Source organism: Pieris napi, chromosome 4 (assembly GCF_905475465.1).
Source record: "Pieris napi chromosome 4, ilPieNapi1.2, whole genome shotgun sequence".
NCBI classification, from domain to species: domain Eukaryota; kingdom Metazoa; phylum Arthropoda; class Insecta; order Lepidoptera; family Pieridae; genus Pieris; species Pieris napi.
In genome coordinates, this window is record NC_062237.1 from 3,077,422 (window position 1) to 3,101,059 (window position 23,638).

Below are 23,638 nucleotides of genomic sequence, written 5' to 3' on the forward strand. Positions count from 1 at the left end.
AACTTCATACTTATCTTAACCAGCTAGGACGGTGTCATTTCCACAGTCATAGAGTCTTCACCAGGAAGAGCTTCCTACAATGCTGTATGTTTTCCTTCTCGGCACATAATATCGGTTTTATTGTTATGTAAAACCGTCATATTGATGTGCCTCCGGAAAACATACAGCATTGTATAATGAAGACGTGTTTGTTATCTGCTGGTGGATGTATATAGTACAGTATAAAACACAACGCTATGATGATTATGAAGAATTAAGGTCCGGGCTTTAGCTAAAGCCGTTATTGTTTATACATATAACTATTTTATTTACTTGCCATTATTCTTAATCAAAGCATAAGTATTTAGCAATTATTATTCTTAGTTACGGTATAAATATAACTATATTGATTTAGATGTACAATTAACATAATAATATAAACTTCCTATCATAACAACAAGGTATTTCTATAATTACGATGGTGCAAATGTATTAAAGAAAGAGTGATGAGTTTTCTCTACGAGAGTCTATCTCGCGGCAGTATAGATTAAAGAATCTATGTGTTTGAAGATTTCCAATTACCCCGTGTAATAAAAAATTTCATCTATTGGTTGATTTTCGACCTAATTATTTTGCTGTTGATGGATATAAAAATATTGTTTAGATTTTTTACTTGAGATCTTCTTGTACCTGTTACTCAAAGCAATTTCTTTTTTTTTTAAAGACAGTTCACACCAATTGACCTAGTCCCATGCTAAGCTGGTGAAGCTTGTGTTATGGGTACTAGGCAACGGATATACATACATATTATAGAAAAATAGACATATAATTACATATTTAAACACCCAAGACCCAAGCACAACACCAAATGCTCATCACATCAATGTTCGTCCCAGCCGGGAATCGAACCTGGGACCCATGGATTCGCAGTCAGGGGTACTAACCACTAGACCAATGAGTCGTCAGGACTAACTGAAGTCTCACTAAAGTGATAGGGCATATGTTTTATCGTGGTGTTTAGAAAGTTTCCATGTTGACTGGCGTCTTGAGTGTCTGTCTTAGATTCGAATACCGGTGTTAAATAAATGTTACCACCATCATCCACGAATTGCTCGTCAGTAATTTCTAATAGAGTGAACCCTGCGGCCCAATGCTAAATGCAATACTGTGGCTGTTCTGCGAGCCGTATCGAATAAAGTGTCCCTAGGAGGGTTGGAAGAAAGCCAGTCTAGTACTATTCGCGAGTCCCACGTGACGGATGATTTCACGACTTTTGGTTTAGCTACTCCTAATACTCTGAGGGTGTGTTTAATAATAAAATTTGAAAATGTTTGTTGTTCTACATGGGGACCGCAAAAAGTTAAAATTGCCGATTTGCGAACAAGGATGGTTGATAGGATAAATTCCTGTTTTGGCTTTCTGTACTGTCTAAGTGTTTGTTTTGTAATATTATGTATGTTAGCTGTAAGATTACTTATAATTAAATAAATAAATAAATTTTCTTTTAGAAAAAGTGATATTAAATTTTTTGCAATATCGGCTGTTTGAGGGGATTTTGGGTTCACTTGAGAGTTGTCACACCATGACAGCCCTCTTTTGATTGCGGGTAAATAAGTGGACAGGTGGAGTGACCAACTCTTCAAAAGTAAATCTTTTTCCAGTGTGGACCAGTCTTTTATTTGGGCACCCCACCCCCAATTTCCCAAACTTTTAGGGTCAATGCTTGTATTTGTGGAGGAGACAGTGCAATTGTCGTATCTAGGAGTGTCTGCGATAGGTATTGAATTTCGTGGGGGTGATCTAGAGACCTGGATCTCAGGTCCTGCAGCCAGAAACCTCGCGGCAAATCTGAAGCAACTATCAGATAGGTTCCCGTCGCCCGGTTTAGGTGTGCTAAAACTCAGGGGTGACTTGGAGGGGGAAATACCCATGCTAGAGGAGGAATGTGCCACTACGCAGCCTTTTTTCCCCTTTATAATCTGTCTGCTATGATCACCCTGGTAGGTTATGTACCGACAGAGTTATGTTGAATTTGTCCGTCAGGTGCAATAGTTTGAAGGTTAGTGTAAGTAACCCTATCGATTTCGTTCCACCTTCTGTTTGAATGTATGCAATCAGAGTTTCATTTGTCCGATTGTATTAACACGTGTGTGTTTTGTAATATTTTTACATTTATTTTTATTGCGGCTATCACTGCAGTGCCACGTTTTCTATTGGTATGACCATTTTCCTGACAAGGTTTCCGTCTAGATGTGAACCCCCCCCCCCCAACCCCAATCCGAGGCGTCCGTCGCTAGGAAGTGGGTTGCAGGTTCTTTGTGTATAGGCGTCGTCTGATGAGTAGCTCCGAGCCACCACATCAGTTCCTGCCCTACAATCTGAGGCAGCAGTTGACCTCGACGGGGTCGGATCTTGTTGAATTGTCGCAGAAAGATCTGTACCTGGCGACAGTGAAGCCTCCCGCGGGGGACGAGTTTAGTTTGAAAGTTTGCGAAGTTTACTTGCCCTAGCAAAGCTTTGTAACTCGCGAATACAACGCATAACTATGGTTTTTGCTCTGTATTTTTACCTTGGGTAGCGACATCACATTGACCATAGTATTCCAGCGAATTCCAAGGTATTCTAAATTTTGGGTTGGTACCAATACGGATTTTTTGGTAATTGATATTCCAACCAAGGTGTTCCAAGTGTCTCACGGCCTCCGCGGCCTGAGAATCTAACTTGGCGGATGTTCCAAGTGTCTCACGGCCTCCGCGGCCTGAGAATTTAACTTGGAGTGGTCTTGGTTGACCAGAAGGTAGTCGTCTAGGAAGACTAGCACTCGACATCCCTTCGCACGTAAGGTCTCCGCGACCCAACATGATACTGCAGAGAAAAGGTGTGGTACTGACGCTAGCCCAAAAGGAAGGTAAGTCATGTTTTCGTATAACTGCCCTTTTTAGCTGAGCCTTAAGAAAGGTCGGTGTGATCTCGCTGCCGGTAGATGGAAATAGGCTTGTGATAAATCTATTTATCATCCAGTCCCCTAGTTGAAGAAAGTCTGGGACTAAGCCGTGGGTGATCAACCGAAAATGTTTTGTCTTTACGAATCGGTTTAGTTCTCGCAAATCTACAATAGAACGCATCGTGCCGTCGCTTTTCCTGCGAAGAACCATTTTGGATATAAAACTGGGGGTTTTGTTGAGAACTGTTTGTAGGATACCTTGCTTGATTCAGGAGTTCTATGATTATCTGCGATGTCGTAGGTGACGGTTCGGTTGCGTATTGACTTACTATTCGATTTACTGGCATTAACAAAGCGGTTTCTTGTACAGAGGTATGCGGAATCCTTGAATTATGTTGGATAGTAATTTTTTTCCGTCATTGTTAGATAACGGGTAGTTTTAAAGTTGTTTATGACTATCGATTTTCCTGTTAAACGTTCGCATCGTTTCTTGTTTTAGGTGGGTATTACGAAAATTATTTTTTCCATTTTGTGCCTGGTGTCTGTATTTGGATGTAGACGCTTACGATTCTTTGTATCTAGGTTTAAAAAGCTCTTACTCTTGAAGGTTGCGGCGGAGATAACCAGAATTGCGGCCCACCGAGGGATTGTATTAGGGACGCGAGCTTACTTTTGTCAAATAAAAATTCCTCGCTAGGAGGTATATTACTAAGCGCAGTTTGAATACTTTTGTCCGAAATCTTACTTATTAATCTTTTACGCCTAGTTTCTATACATTCCGCTCGTTTTCCGCATACAATTTGCAGGGTTTGTTCATGCAATTTGTAAGAAGGTGATTCATTACCAACAATATAGGATATTTTTGTGAAAAGATTTAATCGCGGGTTTTAATCCCGTTGGGTTATTAAGAGTCCAGTTTATGATTTTTTGTAATCCAGATTGTAGTAATTCCCTTTGACATAGGAGTTTTAAAAGCTTAATATATTATTATATGTTTATATTATTATATTTTTATATATTTATTTTGTAATTTTTTTCTTTTTTATCGGCCTTTTTAATAATCTTTTTATCATAAATATTTGTGATACCAAGCCCAGAGATTTCGATTTTCGGGTCGACGGATTAATAAAAAATGGCTATAGTAGTTGGTCGGTCAGTGGGTACCCTCGTCATTGGACGCACTGGCGTTGACATTTGGTACATAATATCGTTGATGCATTATAAAATTTGTGAGGAAACTCACCTGATTGTATAACGCGTCGATCATGGGATCGACCGTTACCTGTGCTACTCGTTTCCTTTTCTTTCGTGGCGGTCCCTCGCGCTCCGAGTCGCTATCAGACGCGCTGCTGGTGCACGTGGAGTCCTCTTTGTCTTGTTCGCGACCTTGCTCGACACTTTTTTAGACTACTTGCCTGATCGGCCCCGGCGGCGGCCTTATCGGCATCGTGAGTCCATTACGCACTTGTGATGTATAATAATGCGTTTTGCTAATAATTAACACTAAGAAAGACTATAAGGTTTTAAGTCGTTATTGAGTTGTTTCGGTTTCGACCGCACGCGGCGAAAGTACACAACGCTATGACTGTGGAAATGACACCGTCCTAGCTGGTTAAGATAAGTATGAAGTTGAGGCGATTACAGCGCCATCTATTCTATCTAAGCGGAACTATTTCACTCGGTATGTATCGCACTTCATGGCTAAGTATACATTGCTTCTTCATTATACAATGCTGTATGTTTTCCGGAGGCACATCAATAATTTAATAGATAGACTTATGCAAAACCATTTTTTCTGATATCATATTGTAAATAAGTTATAGAATAATTACCGCTAAACAATCATTTGAACAGCAGCTGACTTTCCCTTAAGAGATAACAGAAATGTGTATAAAATACCTTATTTATAGTCTGTGGCAATACAAATTTCCTTTCCAAAATACTCTCGCCATTGAAATCGGCCCCCTTTTCCTCCATACAATACTCCCCGAAGTAACTGGTGAGATCACAGTCACAGCTACTCTCCTGGTTCGTAAAGTCCTCGGTACAGATTCCACCGTTTTTGCACGGTTCCGAATCGCATTTCATATTGCATTCCGGTAATACGCCGGTAAGATCTGATATAAAAGTTTTTACATTACCCAACAGCTTTTTGTAGAAATGCTGTATCTATTATCTAAACAAAAGAAGATCTAAGAGGTGTCTTATTTTTTTACTGTTTTCTTTTATCAAGGTTGTCAGGAAGAAATCGCTTAGTAATCAGGTAGCCCGTTGAACCATGACTTTTAAGTTAATATTATATTTCTTAAATTTTTATACTACTAAGGTTTTTACTTTTTTCAATTTTGTATCTACTGATTACTATTATAAAATTTAATAAATAATTTTATTCATTTCAGATCAGAGATGTTCCAAGACTCATATCGTACTTTTAAGAGGGGGACGGCGCGTACGCAGTCCCCACTACCAAAAATTACGCGTCCGAGTTATCCACATTAGGGATAATCGCAGAGGTCAACCCATCCGCAGTGCAATGGATGAGTCTCGCTCTGGGGGAACCGCCTTATTGATCACGGTGTCCCCTACGCCAGGTAAGTATGATTTCCGAAAATCACTGAGAAAACATATAGTAAGCCACAAGCATTTAGTAAGCGCGTGTTATAAATTTTACCAACAGTCATAGCGACATCTATTGAGGAATTAAAAAACTAAAACAAATTTAGGGTCGCGTTATTACCACATGAGTGCGTAACGTGCCAAGTGAATAGATTAAAAAAATTAAAATGTAAGACAGCTATTTGGCTACGGTTCATGTTTAGCTTTAAATCTTATATTAAAATATTCTCCTTAGTATATTTATAATACTCCGAAGTGACTTGTATCTTGAACGAAGATACAATTTTTAATTCGTCGTTCAAGACATTTTTTTTTATTAATAGTAAAAAAAATAACATTGTAGTTGAGTAAATAAATGTACAAATTTGAATTTGGAATTCCTTACCAAAGAGGAGAACATCGTGATTAAAGTGGCCAGTACGAAATACGCCAATTTCATATGTAAGGACCTAATATTATTATTTAATTGTATGCAAAAAGTGTGGATAAATAAATAAAAATACAGCAACGTTTCTAATGATTGACATTAATTAATCACGTTTTAATCTATAACAAATTTAATTTTAATAATATAATTTAACTGAAATTAACATTTTAATATTTTTTATACCTTGGTCAATATTCTGCTGAGCCTTCATTGGTAAATCAACCACATGGTCAGCGATTTTGAAGCCTCTAACACATCCCACATAGCCACCTTGAGGAAGAATTGTGGCTCTTGGTGCAAGGTGTAAGGAAAATTGGTCATATCCTCCAAGATTCATTTGGAAGTAATCTGTTGGTGGTGCTGGAGGCCTTTGTGGACGTATTACCTCTTAAAATTAAATCGATTGAATTAGAAAATAAACTTAAAAACATATAAAAGTAAGATAGGTATGTGAAAGAACAATAAAAGCGAAAAGCGTAGAATTCTAACAATCAATGTTTGTATGGAAATATAAAACAGAAGGGAACCAAAACTACAGAAAATATGTGTAACTAAATACATGGAAAATCGGTGTTTTTTTCAGAAACTGATAAAATTATATCGAAGTACGAATAATTCACTATCGAATAGTTTGTGCTCGCCTATGCAAAACTTAGCCATTTTGGGGGGGTTATTGACTCGGTGGCTTGAACACACGTTCGTGTATACCTGATAATTAATTTAAGTTGGTGAAAGGTTATATCTATTGCAATTAAATTATAAATTAGATAAACAATATGTATTTAGAACGGAAAACGGAAACACGATAATATTTTAAGAAATCGTGATTTACTTCTTCGTAATGTCGAATCACGCTCATTAATTCTCAAATGAATACTAAAGTTAATCTATTTTAATTTAGAGCAACGATAACATAATGTAGCAGTAATTATGCAACGTTTTACAATCTAACAGAATAAATCATGTTTTCAATACGAACCAATACCGTTGATTTGAAAGAAGAAAGTATTTTGTGAAATGTTAATTTTTTCTCATTTTCTGTCTACTTTTATCTCGCAATATAATGTATGGAGAAAACATTTTAATGTGATCTTTTCGGCGCAATATCACCGTACTACCTCAAAACAGTATTTATCTCTATCTTATTAAACAAAGCTAGGCTTCCTAATAGACTGTACAAAATAAAATTATAAAGCATTATGCTACATTAATCCTAGAACACAAAAACAGCAAGAATACTTAATGAAACTTGAAAAATTCTACTAGAAAACTAAAATTTGTCTAGATGCCATGTCTGTGTTCTCCAGCAAAAAGTTCTACACATCCATGCACCTTCTAACTATACCAAAAAGAAAAAACTTCAGCAGTCGGGTCACTAGGTAAGGCAGCTTAGAACATTGCATTACCGAAAAACGCACGAATTATGGCAACAGTTTCAGGAACGCAACTATTTGATAGCCTGCCAGCGTCGATTACAAGTTTTATGTCTAAATATATTACAGATATGTATGTTATTTTTTAAATTAATTTACTTCTATATTTGATTCATTGTTGTTGATTCTATGTTTTCTTTTTTGTGTTGATATATCATACTGTAAATAGTCTGTGAAAACCAATAAAGAATGTAATGTGAATCTCGTGTTTGTGTATTTTATTAATTGTAGAAATTAAGATTCTATAACTCTTATAAAATCAAGAAGCAAATTAGTTTCTATTATTCAAAGTAACCGACTTACCTAAATCCGGAATCTTCCACGGCTTGTTCGTATAATTCGACAAAAGCTTGGCAACTTTATCAATTGTTGTATTCTTATCATTAACATGTAGCGTAGTGCTATTATCAGTTCTTATAATAGCAATCTGTACACTTTCCCCTTTATTAATTTTCTCGTGGGTGACATTCATTTGAATAATTTCGTCTTCGTGATTGAATAAATATATTATTTCTGTGCCATTGTGTATGAATAAATGTATGAAATTATTAAGATTATCATTAGCATACAGTACTAATGCGTTGTCGTCGTACGTTCTAAGGTTCATTAGGACGTTTTCAACCATCATTTTCTTCAGCCTTATCTTTTCGGCTTCTGTCTCGTTGTCTACTAAATAGTTTTTCTTTAGATATGCTTCTTTTGTTTGAAATGTTAACGCCTTTTCGTTAATATCTAGCAAAATGTTAATATTTTTATATAATAAGACACAAGTTACAAAGTTTTTAATAGTTAAATTAATGTCTCTAGAACATTCATAAAAAATAAATAAGAGACGCAAACAAGCGTTTAGGAAATAGAACAACAAACATAGTAGGTATCTACTAAGGTACTTCTTTTTATAGAACAAGGGGCCAACGGGCCAACACTCACATTGCCAAAAGGCTCGCAAGTGCGTTGCCGACCTTACACTTACAAAACGGTTACTTTGAGCTAAGTCTTAACTCTTTATCTTAGTTAACGGTTAGTTAGCTAGTGTACATCTACTCGTACGAGTACTCTAAATAGCAGCAAATTTTGTAAAATAAATTGGAAAACTTGGATCGAAATAATTAAATGCTATTGAAATGTATGGTTATATGTTAGTAATTTTCTACGTCGTTATTATTAGCATATATTTTGTCTCAGTCTCACTTACTTTCTTCACAGTGAGCTCCCAAATGTGCCCAGCGGTTTTTACAGATACACTCATAAGTGGACCAAAGTTCTTTACAAATGGCTTTATTTTGACAAGGATTTGGCACACATGATGGCTTGCAATCCTTTATAATTTCAGACAAATGGACGGACATGTAACTATAGATGTCTAGGATTTCGCCATTTACGACCAAGCCTCTAAAGCAGCCTATTAGTCCTTGATTAACTGCGGACTTTTTAAGATGATCACTGAAAATTTCTCTACGATGAACTCATTGATTAATCGTTAATTACATTTGCTTAATAAAATATTTATTTGAGTACAAGTTCAAAACGAAGGGATTCACATATTTGTAAGAATCCAAAAAACATTGTTACAAAGGATTCAAAAACTTATGTTTTACTAATAATTTGTCGACTTTTGTGTGCCCCACCTTAGCGTTTCTAAAATTCTTATGTCCCCCTATGTAACATACATAATTTAAATGTTAACAATAGATTGTACGCTTAAAAAACTTAAATAATAGGTTTTAGGAAGAATTCACTCGTAAATAGTGAACGAAATATAGTAAGTAAATTTAAAAAAAATATAATGAATAACGTCGAGTAGATTTTCGATATTCCCCCTTAATAATCAAAAAATGGAAAACACTAGTCTTGAAGCGTAACTTATCCCTTCAAACATCTTAATAAACAGAAGAACAAAATAGAGCAATTATGTTTTAACTAAAGTAGGTTTTCATTTTCGTTTTCGTTTCCTTTTTCTTTTTTTTTATGTTACAGGAGGCAGACGGGCAGGAGGGTCATCTGATATTTAGTTATACCGACGCCCATGGACACTCGCACTGCCAGAAGGCTCGCAAGCGCGCTGCCGGCCTTTTAAGAACTGGTACGGTCTGTTCTTCAAGGACCCTAAGTCGAATTGGTTCGTCTCTTTCTGTCAAATTGTGTTTACGTTGTGATGAAATAAGACATATTTTAGTTTAAACGCTGTTGACTGATTTATTTTATTTGAAGCGTCAAAGTTAAGCATAATCTGTAATTATTTTAATATATATATATTATTACTAATGCAAAGTAGTTTTTGAAATTAGTGTCTTATGTAAACATGTGTATTATAAACTATACTCACGCAGTAGCACCCCCAATAAACATAGACCCTTCAAATGGCCCAAACTCCTCTTCCAGTAATAAGTTGAGCATTTGATACTCTGTATTAAGCATAAATCTCACGTGATAGAAGTTATAGTCGATCCAGATTTTGTGCCATTCGCCTCCATTTAATTTTCGTTTTGAATTTATCACTAATTTTCTCGTTGTTCCAGTATTTAGAGTGAAATTAAAGGTTAATTCATGTTCTAAAACAAACGGGACTTAAAATATAATAATATATAGGTTACGCTTTTCTGTACACTCGGTGGTACTTTATTAGAGTAATTATATATTTTGACAAAAAAAAAGATGTTTTAAAATGTATAATATCAACAGCCAATGTTATAAAAATATTGTCTTTGGTTTACGCAAGAACTACACTGAATATTACCTGTGTGGTACAGGTCAGAAGATAGATTATTATTTGTGCGATTTTGTGATTTATAAACTATCGGTCTTACTAATAAAAAATCACTATACATGCGTTATGACAAGGTGATAGTAATTCAGTGAATAGAGCTTGTACAGGGCATAAACTCCTCTTTGACCAATAATCGATGTGTATTGGTTGAATAACAAAACGACCCTTATTTATTGTTACCCTGGCAACCCGCCGTGTTTGATTGACGTTTGATTTAATAATTTTGATACGACTCATAATTCTAAAGTAAGTTGTATTTATTTTATCAACCAAAGCAATTATATACACATTTACTCAATATACTAATAACATTTTATTATTTGCAGCTAATAGAAACTCCAAAACCTCAGACAAAGAGGACTAGAATTTTACATAAAAAGCCGCGTTCTGCAGTACAAAAGTTAGAAGAGGTTAGTATCAATGTGATAGAGAAAGGACTATTTCATTCAAAATCCCTCAACGATCATACTTAAATAATTTTTTAGGCTCAAACAGAAGCGACTCGCCGAAGCTCACGAAAGGGCTAGACAGAAGCATCTTCTAAGGCTCAAATTGTTACAGCAGCAATTAAATAAATAATTATATACTTATAAAAAAAATAAAACCCCCGTTTTAAATGAAATATAACTTTTTATTTATTTCAAGTCCTTAACTATCCACACCTATGTAAATAAAACAGCCTTAAAAATATGTTTCAATAAAAGCAGCTCTAGCAGCTTGTCTAGCCAGATTGCTTGGGGGCGTCTAGGTTGGCCTTGGTTCTTCTGGAGCATTCTCAGTGTCATCAAACGTAACATCCAGGTCTTCTTTGATATCAATAGCAATATTGTGGAGGATTGCCAGTGCTACTATATATAATTTGGCATTTTCTAATGACACTGAGAAGCCATGAAGAAGACACCTAAATCGAAAACCCTCCACCTCTATTACTCTTTTCGACATCAGCTCGCACTATGTCACAGATCTTCATAACATACTTCTTTCAAAAGCGGTGTTTTGTTTTGAAATCGCCATGCGAAAGTAATAACGGATTGCACCGAGTTTGGTATGTTCTTTGACTTTCCTTGGAGGCGGCAAATCTTCAATCGTATGTATTAGCTGCATATCAATATTATCTAAATCTTCTATTTGATCTATAAAATCTATTTTCAACAAACACAAATATACACTAACTTAAATCTTTCCTTGAACTAAACAGTCAAAAAATGCTGTCAAACGCGAAATCAGATGAAATTACGCAATTTTTGTCTTATAAACCCGTTAAACTAGGCCTCTGCGTTGTATAAGCATTGTACAAGTCTTCATACAAACCAGACACTTGTTATAACAGCAGTATACATCAACCTTGTCAATTCAGACATTATTAGTAACATTTTTCTTATAACAGGCTTATACGATGTGCATAAATCTTTATTAGTAAGGCCGTATAATTATAACGGCGCGTACGCAGTCCCCACTACCACAAAAAGCATAATCGCGGAGGTCAAAGAATCCGTTGTAATTTTAATTATTTAAAAGGAATTTAACTAATTATTACAGATTTTTCATTTTTGTATCTACTATTATTGTAATAAATTCATAATTAATTTCCATTTCAGTATAAGAGAGAGATGTTCTTAACACAATAATATAGAGGAATAAAGAGGGGGACGGCGCGAACGCAGCCCCACTCTCCACTATCACAAAAGTCAAAAAGCATAATCGCGGAGGTCAAAGAATCCATTATCTTTTTAAGAAATTTAACTATTTATTAAGGTTTTTTCGAAATTGTATCTACTAATTACTATTATAAAAATTAATTAATAATTTTATTCATTTCAGTTCAGACTTCAGAGATGTTCTAAGACACATATCGAACTTTAAGTCTTTAAATTTAAAGAGGGGGACGGCGCGTACGCAGTCCCCACTATCAAAAATTACGCGTCCGAGTTATCCACATTAGGGATAATCGCAGAGGTCAACCCATCCGCAGTGCAATGGATAAGTCTCGCTCTGGGGGAACCGCCTTATTGATCACGGTGTCCTCTACGCCAGGTAAGTATGATTTCCGAAAATCACTGAGAATACATATAGTAAGCCACAATCATTTAGTAAGCGCGTGTTATAAATTTTACCAACAGTCATAGCGACATCTATTGAGGAATTAAAAAACTAAAACAAATTTAGGGTCGCGTCACTACCACATAAAGCCGGGTCCAGACGAGTGTAACGTGTAATGTAATCCACCGTGTAATGTAACACGAATTCTACGTGTGGACGGCACTACGAGCATTACATGTAACGCTCGCGCGGCGCTCGGTGTTGATCCATCGGCTGTCGGTTTTTCGCGCGAACACAAAGACGCTCGCAGTACTCGTTTGGACGGCGTTCGTGACGGTTGTGTCGTATGTACGTTCATGATGTTGAGTGACGAACAATCGCTTGAACTTATTAGTTTGTATCAAGAAAAACCTGTTATTTGGGATCCAAAAAACCCGCAATACTATAAAAAAAATCTGAAACACGATGCTTGGAGTGATATTGCTCATTCATTGGAAAGAGATGTAGAAGAATGCAAAAACAAAATTATTAGTTTGCTTGCTTCACATCGAAGAGAAAAAGGAAAAGTAAAGAAGAGCCATAGGTCTTCAGTTAGTAAATACATGAAAATAAAAGCCGCACCAGCTATCACGACCTTCCTATTCGGCATGTTCGTAGCAACTGAGTGGAAACAGCTTTTGAAATATTTTCGCGTTCACAATTAGCTTTGAGTTCGTGTGCCGTCCACACTGTTGATGCTAAATTACACGTAATCTTACATTACACGTTACACTCGTCTGGACTCGGCTTAAGCGCGTAACATGCCAAGTGAATAGTCAATAGATTAAAAAAATTAAAATGTAAGACACTTATTTGGCTACGGTTCATGTTTAGCTTTAAATCTTATATTAGAATATTCTCCTTAGTATATTTATAATACTCCGAAGTGACATATCTTGAACGAAGATACAATTTTTTAATTCGTTGTTCAAGACTTTTTTTTTTTTAATATTTCATGGTTCGTGTTTTTACTTACCTTTCGACACAGATTTTCCGCGGAAAAAGCCTGCGTAAATATTCTGAAATCGACACACATTACAATATTGATTGAATACTTTTTTAATTGTGTTAAAATGAACAATCAACAAAAAGGTGCAGTGACTTTTATGCGAAACATACCTATGTTCACTGCTATGAGAAAAACGTCCTCTAGTTGCCGCCGCTAACCGATCGATGGCGTTGCCGCAGCTTCACCACGAAATTCAAAAGGCCAATTAAGAAAAGGTTATTTTTTTTTACTATTATGTACTAAAAAAAATTGTCTTGAAAAACGAAATAAAAATTGTATCTTCGTTCAAGATACAAGTCACTACGGAGTATAATATACTAAAAGAAGAATATTCTAATATAACATTTAAAGCTAAACATTGAACCGTAGCCAAATAGCTGTCTTACATTTTAATTTTTTTAATCTATTGACTATTCACTTGGCACGTTACGCGCTCATGTGCTAGTAACGCGACCCTAAATTTGTTTTAGTTTTGTAATTCCTCAATAGATGTCGCTATGACTGTTGGTAAAATTTATAACACGCGCTTACTAAATGCTTGTGGCTTACTATATGTTTTCTCAGTGATTTTCGGAAATCATACTTACCTGGCGTAGGGGACACCGTGATCAATAAGGCGGTTCCCCCAGAGCGAGACTTATCCATTGCACTGCGGATGGGTTGACCTCTGCGATTATCCCTAATGTGGATAACTCGGACGCGTAATTTTTGGTAGTGGGGACTGCGTACGCGCCGTCCCCCTCTTTAAAGAACGATATATGTCTTAGAAGATAGAACATCTCTGAAGTCTGAACTGAAATTAATAAAATTATTAATAAATTTTTATAATAGTAATTTATTAGTAGATACAAAATTGAAAAATCTGTAATAATTAGTTAAATAATAAATTCCTTTGAAATAAATAAAATTACAACGGATTCTTTGACCTCCGCGATTATGCTTTTTGTGGTAGTGCGTACGCGCCGTTATAATTATAATTTATAAATCACAATATCGTACAAATAATAATCTATCTTCTGACCGGTACCACACAGGTACACACAGGCTGGCTAATGCACAAACCGTGCCAGAGCCATAAAAAAAAAATGTTGTGTTATACTAATCAGAAATACGAATTAATTGTTAACAATCTCTTAATATAAATTGAACCTTATATCTAACGTACTTAGGTACTCATTAATATAATATTTTGTCACCTTATTATATATTTGCACGAGAGTGATAATGAAAAAACATTCAATTTCTTGAGAACTGTTTAAGTTATTTGAAGAACTTACCACTAGTTAGGGCAACCATAAATGAAGGATAATTAGGTCTAATAGGTGGTTGGAATAATAATATGGCGCTGGTCCCAGTAGTTCTGAAACTAAATGCGATATCCCCCTTCCTCCATCCCGGAACTTCGATGTAGGATTGCGAGGTCGTGAATGTTACAACGTAGCGTTGAGTATCTGAAATACGTTAAATATATAGTCAAAATCTGTTATAACGACATCGAAACGACTACTCATATTTGGTCGTAAAAACCGATAGTCGTAACAACCGATGACGTTGTTATTAAGAACCTAATACAATAGAATTCAGCCGGGACCTTTGATTTTGGTCAATATAACCTTTATGTTGTTCTAAACGATGTTATAGTAAACGGTTGTGACTGTATTATATTTTTCTAGTGACGCCCAATGGATACATAAGATCATTTGTGAATTATTTTCATACCAGTTGTTACATTTTTATAGAGGATTATTGTTTCGCTAAGTAATGAATTTAGAAGCTCCAGGCATACTGCAAGTAAGGAAATATGATGGTCAAGAAGTAGGATATATTTATAATAATTTTATAGAAATTCGAGTATTGATTTTTAATTTTTTTTTTATACTATACTTAAAATGTAGTTTTTTATAACACGTAGCGCAGATTATTATTTAAACTGCAAAAGTCACAATATTGATATCGAGATCGGAATAGGTATTGAAGTTCGGAAGATTTGCTGCGCGGAGACGGGAAATAAAAATGAATCACAACCTGAAAAAAATGTCATTACGACATAAAACTTCAAGAGTATTCACATATTATAAGTATAGATTTACTGACTTGTTTCCACGCACTCCAAGGGTCCCAACGTGATTCTACCCTGCGCTTCCTCGGTCAGGTCTTTCTGCTGCAAGAAGAACATTTCCGTGATTCCCAGGCTTTTCGGGTCTACTAAGGTCCCTTCATCAGAATGCCATTTGTCCCCATTCGCGTCACAGTTACACGACTGCGTTGGATTAACACACGTTGCGTTAACACCGCATGGACAGTATCCTCTAGAAATATTGTAATTATATTAATTTTATTTATATTTACCTAAAAAAAACCAGCACTAACTTATATGGAGTCCGGAGCTTAAAGCTTAAAAAATACAAGAAATGATGAAGTTACAAATTTTACACACACGCACATCAATAATTTGTCAGTTCTTCTTGCCCGCTGTACGCCCTTGACTTGCGAACTGGTAGTAAATGTAAACAAAATTAAATCAAACAACAATTATTATTATTATTATTAGAAACAATTTAACATCTTTTATATTAACGTTCATAAGTGTACATGGTTACCTATGTGAATAAAGTTATAGTTAAAGAGTTTAAGTTTGAAATTAAATAAGAATATAAACTACATACTAGCAAGGAAAAAAGCACAGGCTAACAGTAAAAAATCTAAAAACATAAATTTAAAAACTTAAACCTCATTAAAAGGATGAAACAAAATTACGATAAGTAGAAAGATTATTGTGAAATATTTTCATCAGTTATTAATTAAATTGAACAGTCGTGATGCGAACACACGACCTCAGGGATGATGTGCACTCACTTAAGCCACTAAGCCATCACTGCTCTCACTGTAATGACATCATGTAAGGAAACTTTGTTGTTTTGTCTTAATATCCGTAGCTTTGATGTTTCAAAATAATTACGTGGTACGAAACTCAGTAATGAAATAGGATTCATTAATGCAAAGAAAATTGGTTTGGCTACTGAGTGGGTGGTATAAAAGCCGAACCAAGGTCAAGAAAATTTATCAAGGAGAATAAAAGTGAGATTAGTTGGTATCGGAGAATGAGTTGATTTTTTTTTATTATCTTCAATATAAAGAAAAAGTAGAAACAAGACGTATGTCGTGGCGATAAACTTCTTAATTTATTGTTTTAGCACAAAAATTGTATATTTATTGAGACGTGTTGAGTGTTTAAAAGCATGACGAGATAAAAATAATTCAAATAAAATGCAGTGATTTGTATAAAATTTGTTTAAAAATAGCAATGAAATATCATATGAGGTCACCTTCTTAATAAGGAATTTGAAATGTTTAATAAAACTCAAAACAAAATTCTACTCAACGACGGTAAAACAAACCCACGACACAGTCAATTGTCAAGCAAAATACAGTTTTTATTATTATTTTAATTATTATCATTTAGATGTATATATCAAATATCTACAGTAAGATGTGTAGGTAGATTAGTTGTTCGTAGCATTAAATATTAAATGAATAGTTTTTGCTTCTATTCGTTTCTTACGTAATAAATTTTATTTATTTTCCTTTTACACGAATGATTGAAATAAGAATGAGTCGTTATGTTACATCTTTTGTTACTTGTAAAACAAAATAAATGTAAAATAAATATAGTTAAAAAAAACTAAAAAACACGCTTTTAAAGCACATCAAACTAAAAAGTGAAAAATAAATCCTAATTTAGGCTGAAAATGGTAATGAACAAAAAATACTGGTATTATTGTGAAAAAGCGTGGGTTGCTCGATTTTTTTAAACTATATTAATTTTTTATTTTTTAGTTAAATTTTTTTTTCGGATTATTGCATTGTCAGGTGCGCAAAGTTTGAATTAAATCTGTCCGTTAAAAGTGGGTCAAAATCGAGTCCGAAGGAGTCGGTTACATACATACATACATACATACAGGTGAAGCTAATATAAAGCGTGTAAAAAATACAAAATGACGATTTGTAACGCATTACTTTAATGAAAATCTCACTAGTCTCCAGTACCTTTGAACCCGAAACCCTCTAAAAATTGTCTGAAAATATATTTCTAAAGTATTCAAATACTCCATTTAGATGATAGCTCAAAACGTCCTTTTACTAAACCCTCGTTTTAGCCGACATAATGAGAACGGTAAGTGATTAAACGGATAACGGTCCGATACTTTTTGTATGACCTTTCCGAATGGTAAAGTTTGGAGTGAAAACCTTTACAAAAAATGAATTACTTGAAAAACATTAAACAACAGTTGAAATTAATTCTTGGTAAAGAGCATTATAAAAACGTAAACCATTTCAAATAAAAAGAAAAACAGTTAAAGCTGTGATAAAGATAATAATAGGGTGTTTGACTGAATCTCTGCAAAACACGGCTTTATGGAGTTATACTAGTGATAATTAAAACGAAACAATTAGAAGTATTTTTGTTTATATGTCAGTATGCTTTAGAGGTCCTGTGAGAAGTTTAAGTGAATTGTATAATATATATCTGTATTAATTAACCAAACATATAGTTTTTAAATCTATTACGCTCTTTGTTTAAACTCAAACTCAAACTCAAAATATCTTTATTAATATAGGTAAACAAGTACACTTATGAATCGTCAGAAAGAAGTTAAATGAATTGTAAATTTAAATTTAATACCAGTTCGCAAGTCAAGGGCGTAGAGCGGGTAAGAAGAACTGCCAAGAAACTTCCCGCCACTCTTTTTAATCGCCAAGTATTGAGTAGGTATAATATACTATAAATTATTTATTAGGTTTAGTATTATATATATTATTATATTGTATATATAATTCTTATAAATGAATTCGATTAACTTAGCTTTAATTAAAATTTAAATAATAATATTTAATTTTACCTTTTGACGTTGCCTATATAATCAACGGTATCAGTCGATGAGGAAATGAACCAAGTTGCACTATGTAACTCCAAGGGTGCCTTCAGACAATCATACTTTATGTACTGTCGGCAGAATAGCGAATGGGATATTAATTCTTGCAACATTTCAGCTGTGAATTCTCGGTATTTAATTATGAAACTGAAATCTTGTCCGGATGCTGACCGTACATCCTGAAATATGGAAATATCGTGAAAAGGTAGAATCCTATACGAGAAGCATTTCCCATCGAGAGATGATTATAAAAAACTAAAGCCATTCGGTATCAGCCTCCGTCATAGACGAGTTGTTGGTTTATTTTCTAATATTTACTAGAAATTCACACATCTTCTACTATTTATGGGATTCACATCGTAATTGCTTATTAAAGTTCAGTGGTATCCTGGACGTATTTTTCTTTTTCTTAAAACCCAATCACTGGCAGGATCCTAACTGTACGTTGATTAAAAAAATTCTATATTCAAATTTACTAGCTAACAGAAAGCTTTTTACTTACCACCTGACTTGGTAGATTATGTTCTACGACAGTAGTAGATGAATCAGCTTCTATTTGAAACTCGCATTTGACGTGAGCCGGAGGAAATTTCCCGTTACCATCAATATCTATTAGGTACACATCATTCCTTGTATATCCAAGTAGAGCCAACTCTTCACAGGTCTTTCTGAATGTGGCAAAATGGCAGTTTTCACCTATATAACCTGAAATGTTTTGAATATTTTTGAGTCTAATCTGAAAACCAGTAGATTGTGAAATTCGAAATATTGGTGGTGTCTTGTGTGACTAGTAAGGACCTGTACCTGTTGTTTTAATTAAAAAATTAGCGGCAATTTTAAAGCAATTTCGATGACATTGTGTATTGCGATCTCTGCCAAAAATCATATTAAAACAGATATTCTATTAGCGGAACTTACACTTTTTCTTTCTTTAAAAAACTCGATGTTATATTTACATTATTTTTTCTTTCTCTTTAAGATGAAGGAATGTTGATTTATGACCTGACTTATCCTAAATTTTTGTTTCATTGTTCGTACAAACTTACCCGTATTATCACAATTGCAAATAACTCTATCTTCCCGTATAGAGCAAATGCCACCGTGTTCGCACGTGTTGGGTCTGGTACAAGGGTCTACGTATTGACAGTCATCTATTGCTACTTCGCCTACTACGCGCTCTGTATTTATTACGAACCTAAGAAATCAAAAATAAAGGGATTACCGAAGATAAATACTCAGTGTTGCAGCGTTGGCCTAGTGGCTTCAGCGTGCGAGTCTCATCCCTGAGGTCGTAGTCTCGATCCCTGGCTGAACACAAATGGTCTTTCTTTGCATATGAAGGTTATGGCCCTTCTTCGCAGTACCTACACAGATTTAAACCTCGGGCCTGGCCAATACGCTACTGTGATTACAATACTGAACAAAAACATATATAGCGAACACGCTGCTGGACTGTCCGGCGTATGGGGCATCCTGGTATTAAATAGAGTAGAAAACGAACGTGGCAAAAGCTGCATTGCGCCAGTTGATACACCCCGAACACAGAATATATCTGAAGAATGTATGCAAACGGATAGTCCACCAATGACAAATTTAAAATAAAAATTATACACTCTTGCAGGCACCGTGTGGTTCACCATTATATGGGAGTGCCAGCAAAATAAGGTACAAGCATGATATAGTCTATACTAAAGTATTTTCCGTGTAAGGGAAGAGGTATAACATAAGGGATATAGAGGTATACCAAGGACCAGAACCAGTCTGTTGCACAGATTATCGTTAGTTATCGACAGTTAACAAAGACGTTGGGCCTACTGAACGCAGTCTCAGACACTATAGACATCTTTATATGTTTGTAAAAACCTCCTAAAAACACATAAATATGTGGGTTTTTTAACAAAAACCTATAAAAACTTGTCTATTACAAAAGAAGTACAGACAAAAATCTTGTCTATTGCAACAGAAGTACAGACAAAAATCTTGTCTATTGCAACAGAAGTACAGACAAAAATCTTGTCTATTGCAACAGAAGTAATACAAAAATCTAGATTTTAAAAATTACAGAGAAATAATCAGTCAAACAAAATATATATACAAATAGACCAGATAATTTCGAAACACGTTTCAAATTACGATTGATATTAGTATTCCCAAAAGAGGCTTAAAATTCGACGTGTTAACACAAATTTGCGTTTAAATTCACGTTATCGAGTTCGGGGGATACTTATTTAGGTGATTAATCAAATTTCTGTTTGATCACACAGCAATTATAGCGATATTGAATTATAATTATCTACGTCAATGTGCCAGATTGTATCGGGAATAACGTTATCGCTAACATAATTTTGTGAATGGAAAATGTTTAACTTTAATTCCATATTGGTACTTTATGTATGCCTTTGAATGTAAATTCTGGGTTTTATGTAATAACTGTTTATATATATATATATTAGATAGATTCCTAACAATTTATAAAAATTCTTTAAAAATTTGTTTGTTTCACCAGAGGGCCATAGCAGAAGTTGTGCTGTGAAAGATTACAAAAAAAACATGGCGATTAAAAAGTGTGGCGGAGAGTTTATTGCCAATTCTTGTCGTCCGTTCTACGCCCTTGATTCGAGAACTGGCGCTAAATGTAAAATTAGAAGCATTAATATGTATTTCTTTACTGACGAGTTGTAAGTGTACAATGTGTTACCTATATTATGATTAAATGATTTTTGAATTTTGAATTTTTACAAATTCGTAACATGAATTTTATAGACACCTTATATTTGCCTAACTCTACTATATTAAATATGGAGATATCATGCAATTTATTAAATAAATGCACGAAATATTATCAAATTATAAACGTCAGTTGTATTTACGCACCTCGGTTCAATAAGGAGTCCATTGATTTTAATATTCCTCATACATCCAATAAGTCCAAGATTAGCTGATTTTAATCCACTACCTATAACCACTTTATCTTGTAGCTGAAAATCTAAGCCTGTGAAATAAAACTAAATTATCAAACATTAATTATAAAATTATAATACATTTAAGTCATACTCAAAGTTGTTAATGCATTAATTTACCCACTCTAAGTGCTCTTAAACACTTGTTTTACTAATCGGGCATAAATTTCATAATTTGTCTAAAATTAACAATTAACATTTTTGAATACTGTATATTTGTGTTTTGGAAATAATTATTTGGATATAATACATTTTTTTAAGAACAGCTTTATATTGGAACCAAATGTAATGTTAATTAATAAGAATAAATTAATAATTAGAGTAGAGAAGGCATTTGCACTAATTGATATGAGCAAGCAGAAAATTAAAAAAAAAATACTTAACTTAAATATCAAATAAATTCCTTACCAAACATTTGCGCGTGTTTATTGTGATGGTCGACAGTTAGCTTGATTCTTCCTTTCCTATAATCCAGTTCAACATTGTGCCAATCGTTGCTGACATTGAATTTCACTGATTTCAAAACGGTCACATTTTTACCTAGATCTGGTACCAATTCGAATCGTATTTCTTCTTTCACCATTCTGACCTTTTAAATTATTTCATATAAAACAAAAGATTGTGTGATTTTCATCTGATTTATTAGTTTTAAAAAACATTTTAAGGTACAGGTATTATTGTGAGCAGTGATGGCCTATGTAGTGACTTCAGTGCAACTCTCATCGCTGAAGTAGTAGGTTCGATCCCCGGCTGTGCACCACTGGAGTTACCGGCTTGTCTGAGACCCAAAAAGTTGATGATGTGTGTCAGGCACAGGAGTCTGATCACCTTCTTGCCTTGATTGACAAATGATCATGAAACAGATACAGAAATCTGAGGCCCAGACCGAAAAAGGTTGTAGCGCCACTGATTTATTTTTACTATCCTGATTTTAGTTACAATAAAACATTTATCTTTAATATATAGCGATTTGTGGTCAAGTGCCTTGAGCATGCGACCCTCAACTCTAGAATCGTGAGTTCGAATCATAATAGGAATTTTCTATGTGCGCAATTTACTCGCTCGGAGTAGTGTTTTTTTTATGGAGCATTTAGCAACACAGTTTCTATTATATTCATTCTATATACATTCTCCGTTAAGGTGTTCAGGTTTTTGCGTCTACTGACCAAAATTTTATTTTACCGGGGATTCGAATTGTTCTACTATCTGAATTAATATTTACGAGTCGGTCAATGGGTAAGTTCTATAGTTGTAAGAAATCTCTATGTTTTAAAGAATGAATAATATTTTTAATGGTATCTAAATTTACCTCAAAATATCCCTGTCCATTAATCTGACTATACGCCAAAACAGCCATGTTCTTACTGGTCTTGAAGTCAAATATTAAATTCACGCTGTACGTCGTATTAATAGGCCACCATATGTGAGACGTTGCAAATGGATACGTTATAGGTATCACTTCAACATCCATCTCCTCAAAGAGAGGATCTAACACCCCAATATAATGCACCTTCGGATTATTCTGTTTCAATTCATATAATATCGACACATCATTATAATATACGTATTTTAGATTCCCAGCGAAGTTGTTAAAGGATTTTAAACCTTTCATTTTATACAAATCAGGTCCGCCGCATATGTAGATTTCTGGATCGATACAAACGAATTTAGCGTCGCCCGGAATTTCATATGTTGCAATAATATCGTCTAGATAAGCAAACACAATTTTTTCTTGTACAACAATGGTTATATTATGCCATTTATTGTTATTGACTTTTTCACCTAAATAATCTTCAACAGGACCATCGCCTAGATCGATTTGTATCGCGACCTTTTCCTGATGTATTGATAGTGCAATGTAATGATGTTTATCGTCGATTTGACCGCTTGCGTAAAACAGGGCGGAATCATCGAAACGGGTCTGAAAGGTAATGGCCGCGATATTGAAATTGACATTTAAGACTAATAAAGTTAAGTACTAAATCTTTAGTTTACGAGCCAAATGTCCATTATGTAAAGGAATTCCAATCTTCGCAATAAATAGGGTATGACATTTAAGATTAACATAATGTGTTGATACTACTCAATTAAAAAAGATTTTTAGAAACAATCCTCTAATAATGTAGGTCTTCCCTAGTAGATACAACCTCCAATTATTTAACATGTGTGACCATGGGCTGTTTTAACTGCCTTTATATACGTCCCGAAGGCTCGTTTACCCCTTATAAAATGGGAAATATTAGTTCAAGTATTTTTAATGTGTCATTAAAACTAATAACCTAAGAATAATTACTGCAAGTCACAGATCACAGGTGCGTGCCACTGTGGCTTGAAGGAGGACGCAAAACTAATCATAATAATTGCAACTTGTCAGTTGCGGTACTCGAATAGTTTGTTTACCAAGATTATTCTAACAGTAATAGAAAATATAATTTTATAGCGTTGCATTGACATAAATTATAAATTACTAATTAAAATAATTATTTTTGT

General features: G+C 34.4%; 1 protein-coding gene, 1 long non-coding RNA gene and 3 other non-coding genes across 7 annotated transcripts in view; 2 read left to right on the plus strand and 3 right to left on the minus strand.

Annotated features, from left to right (window-relative positions):
• LOC125048990 (contactin-associated protein-like 2) overlaps positions 1 to 23,638 on the minus strand; it is a 42,847-nt gene that overhangs the window by 6,327 nt on the left and 12,882 nt on the right. For 2 of the 3 annotated variants that reach the window (XM_047647983.1, XM_047647982.1), the window contains exons 9-21: positions 22,458 to 23,069; positions 21,557 to 21,737; positions 21,063 to 21,180; positions 19,235 to 19,383; positions 18,691 to 18,893; positions 18,156 to 18,367; positions 15,349 to 15,563; positions 14,532 to 14,705; positions 9,726 to 9,951; positions 8,595 to 8,854; positions 7,703 to 8,131; positions 6,150 to 6,353; positions 4,823 to 5,040 (exon numbers count right to left, since the gene is read on the minus strand). In XM_047647983.1, the coding sequence (XP_047503939.1) occupies positions 4,823 to 5,040; positions 6,150 to 6,353; positions 7,703 to 8,131; positions 8,595 to 8,854; positions 9,726 to 9,951; positions 14,532 to 14,705; positions 15,349 to 15,563; positions 18,156 to 18,367; positions 18,691 to 18,893; positions 19,235 to 19,383; positions 21,063 to 21,180; positions 21,557 to 21,737; positions 22,458 to 23,069 (3,201 nt within the window). The remainder of the gene's footprint in view (positions 1 to 4,822; positions 5,041 to 6,149; positions 6,354 to 7,702; positions 8,132 to 8,594; positions 8,855 to 9,725; positions 9,952 to 14,531; positions 14,706 to 15,348; positions 15,564 to 18,155; positions 18,368 to 18,690; positions 18,894 to 19,234; positions 19,384 to 21,062; positions 21,181 to 21,556; positions 21,738 to 22,457; positions 23,070 to 23,638) is intronic. The other variant, XM_047647984.1, reaches the window with a different exon arrangement.
• Positions 5,361 to 5,522, minus strand: LOC125049254. The gene has a single exon (XR_007116976.1). It is a non-coding gene; the product is annotated as a U1 spliceosomal RNA (small nuclear RNA).
• On the plus strand, positions 10,445 to 10,788 carry LOC125048996. Its single transcript, XR_007116922.1, has 2 exons — positions 10,445 to 10,576; positions 10,652 to 10,788. It is a non-coding gene; the product is annotated as an uncharacterized LOC125048996 (long non-coding RNA).
• On the minus strand, positions 12,047 to 12,208 carry LOC125049257. The gene has a single exon (XR_007116979.1). It is a non-coding gene; the product is annotated as a U1 spliceosomal RNA (small nuclear RNA).
• Positions 13,834 to 13,995, plus strand: LOC125049256. Its single transcript, XR_007116978.1, has one exon. It is a non-coding gene; the product is annotated as a U1 spliceosomal RNA (small nuclear RNA).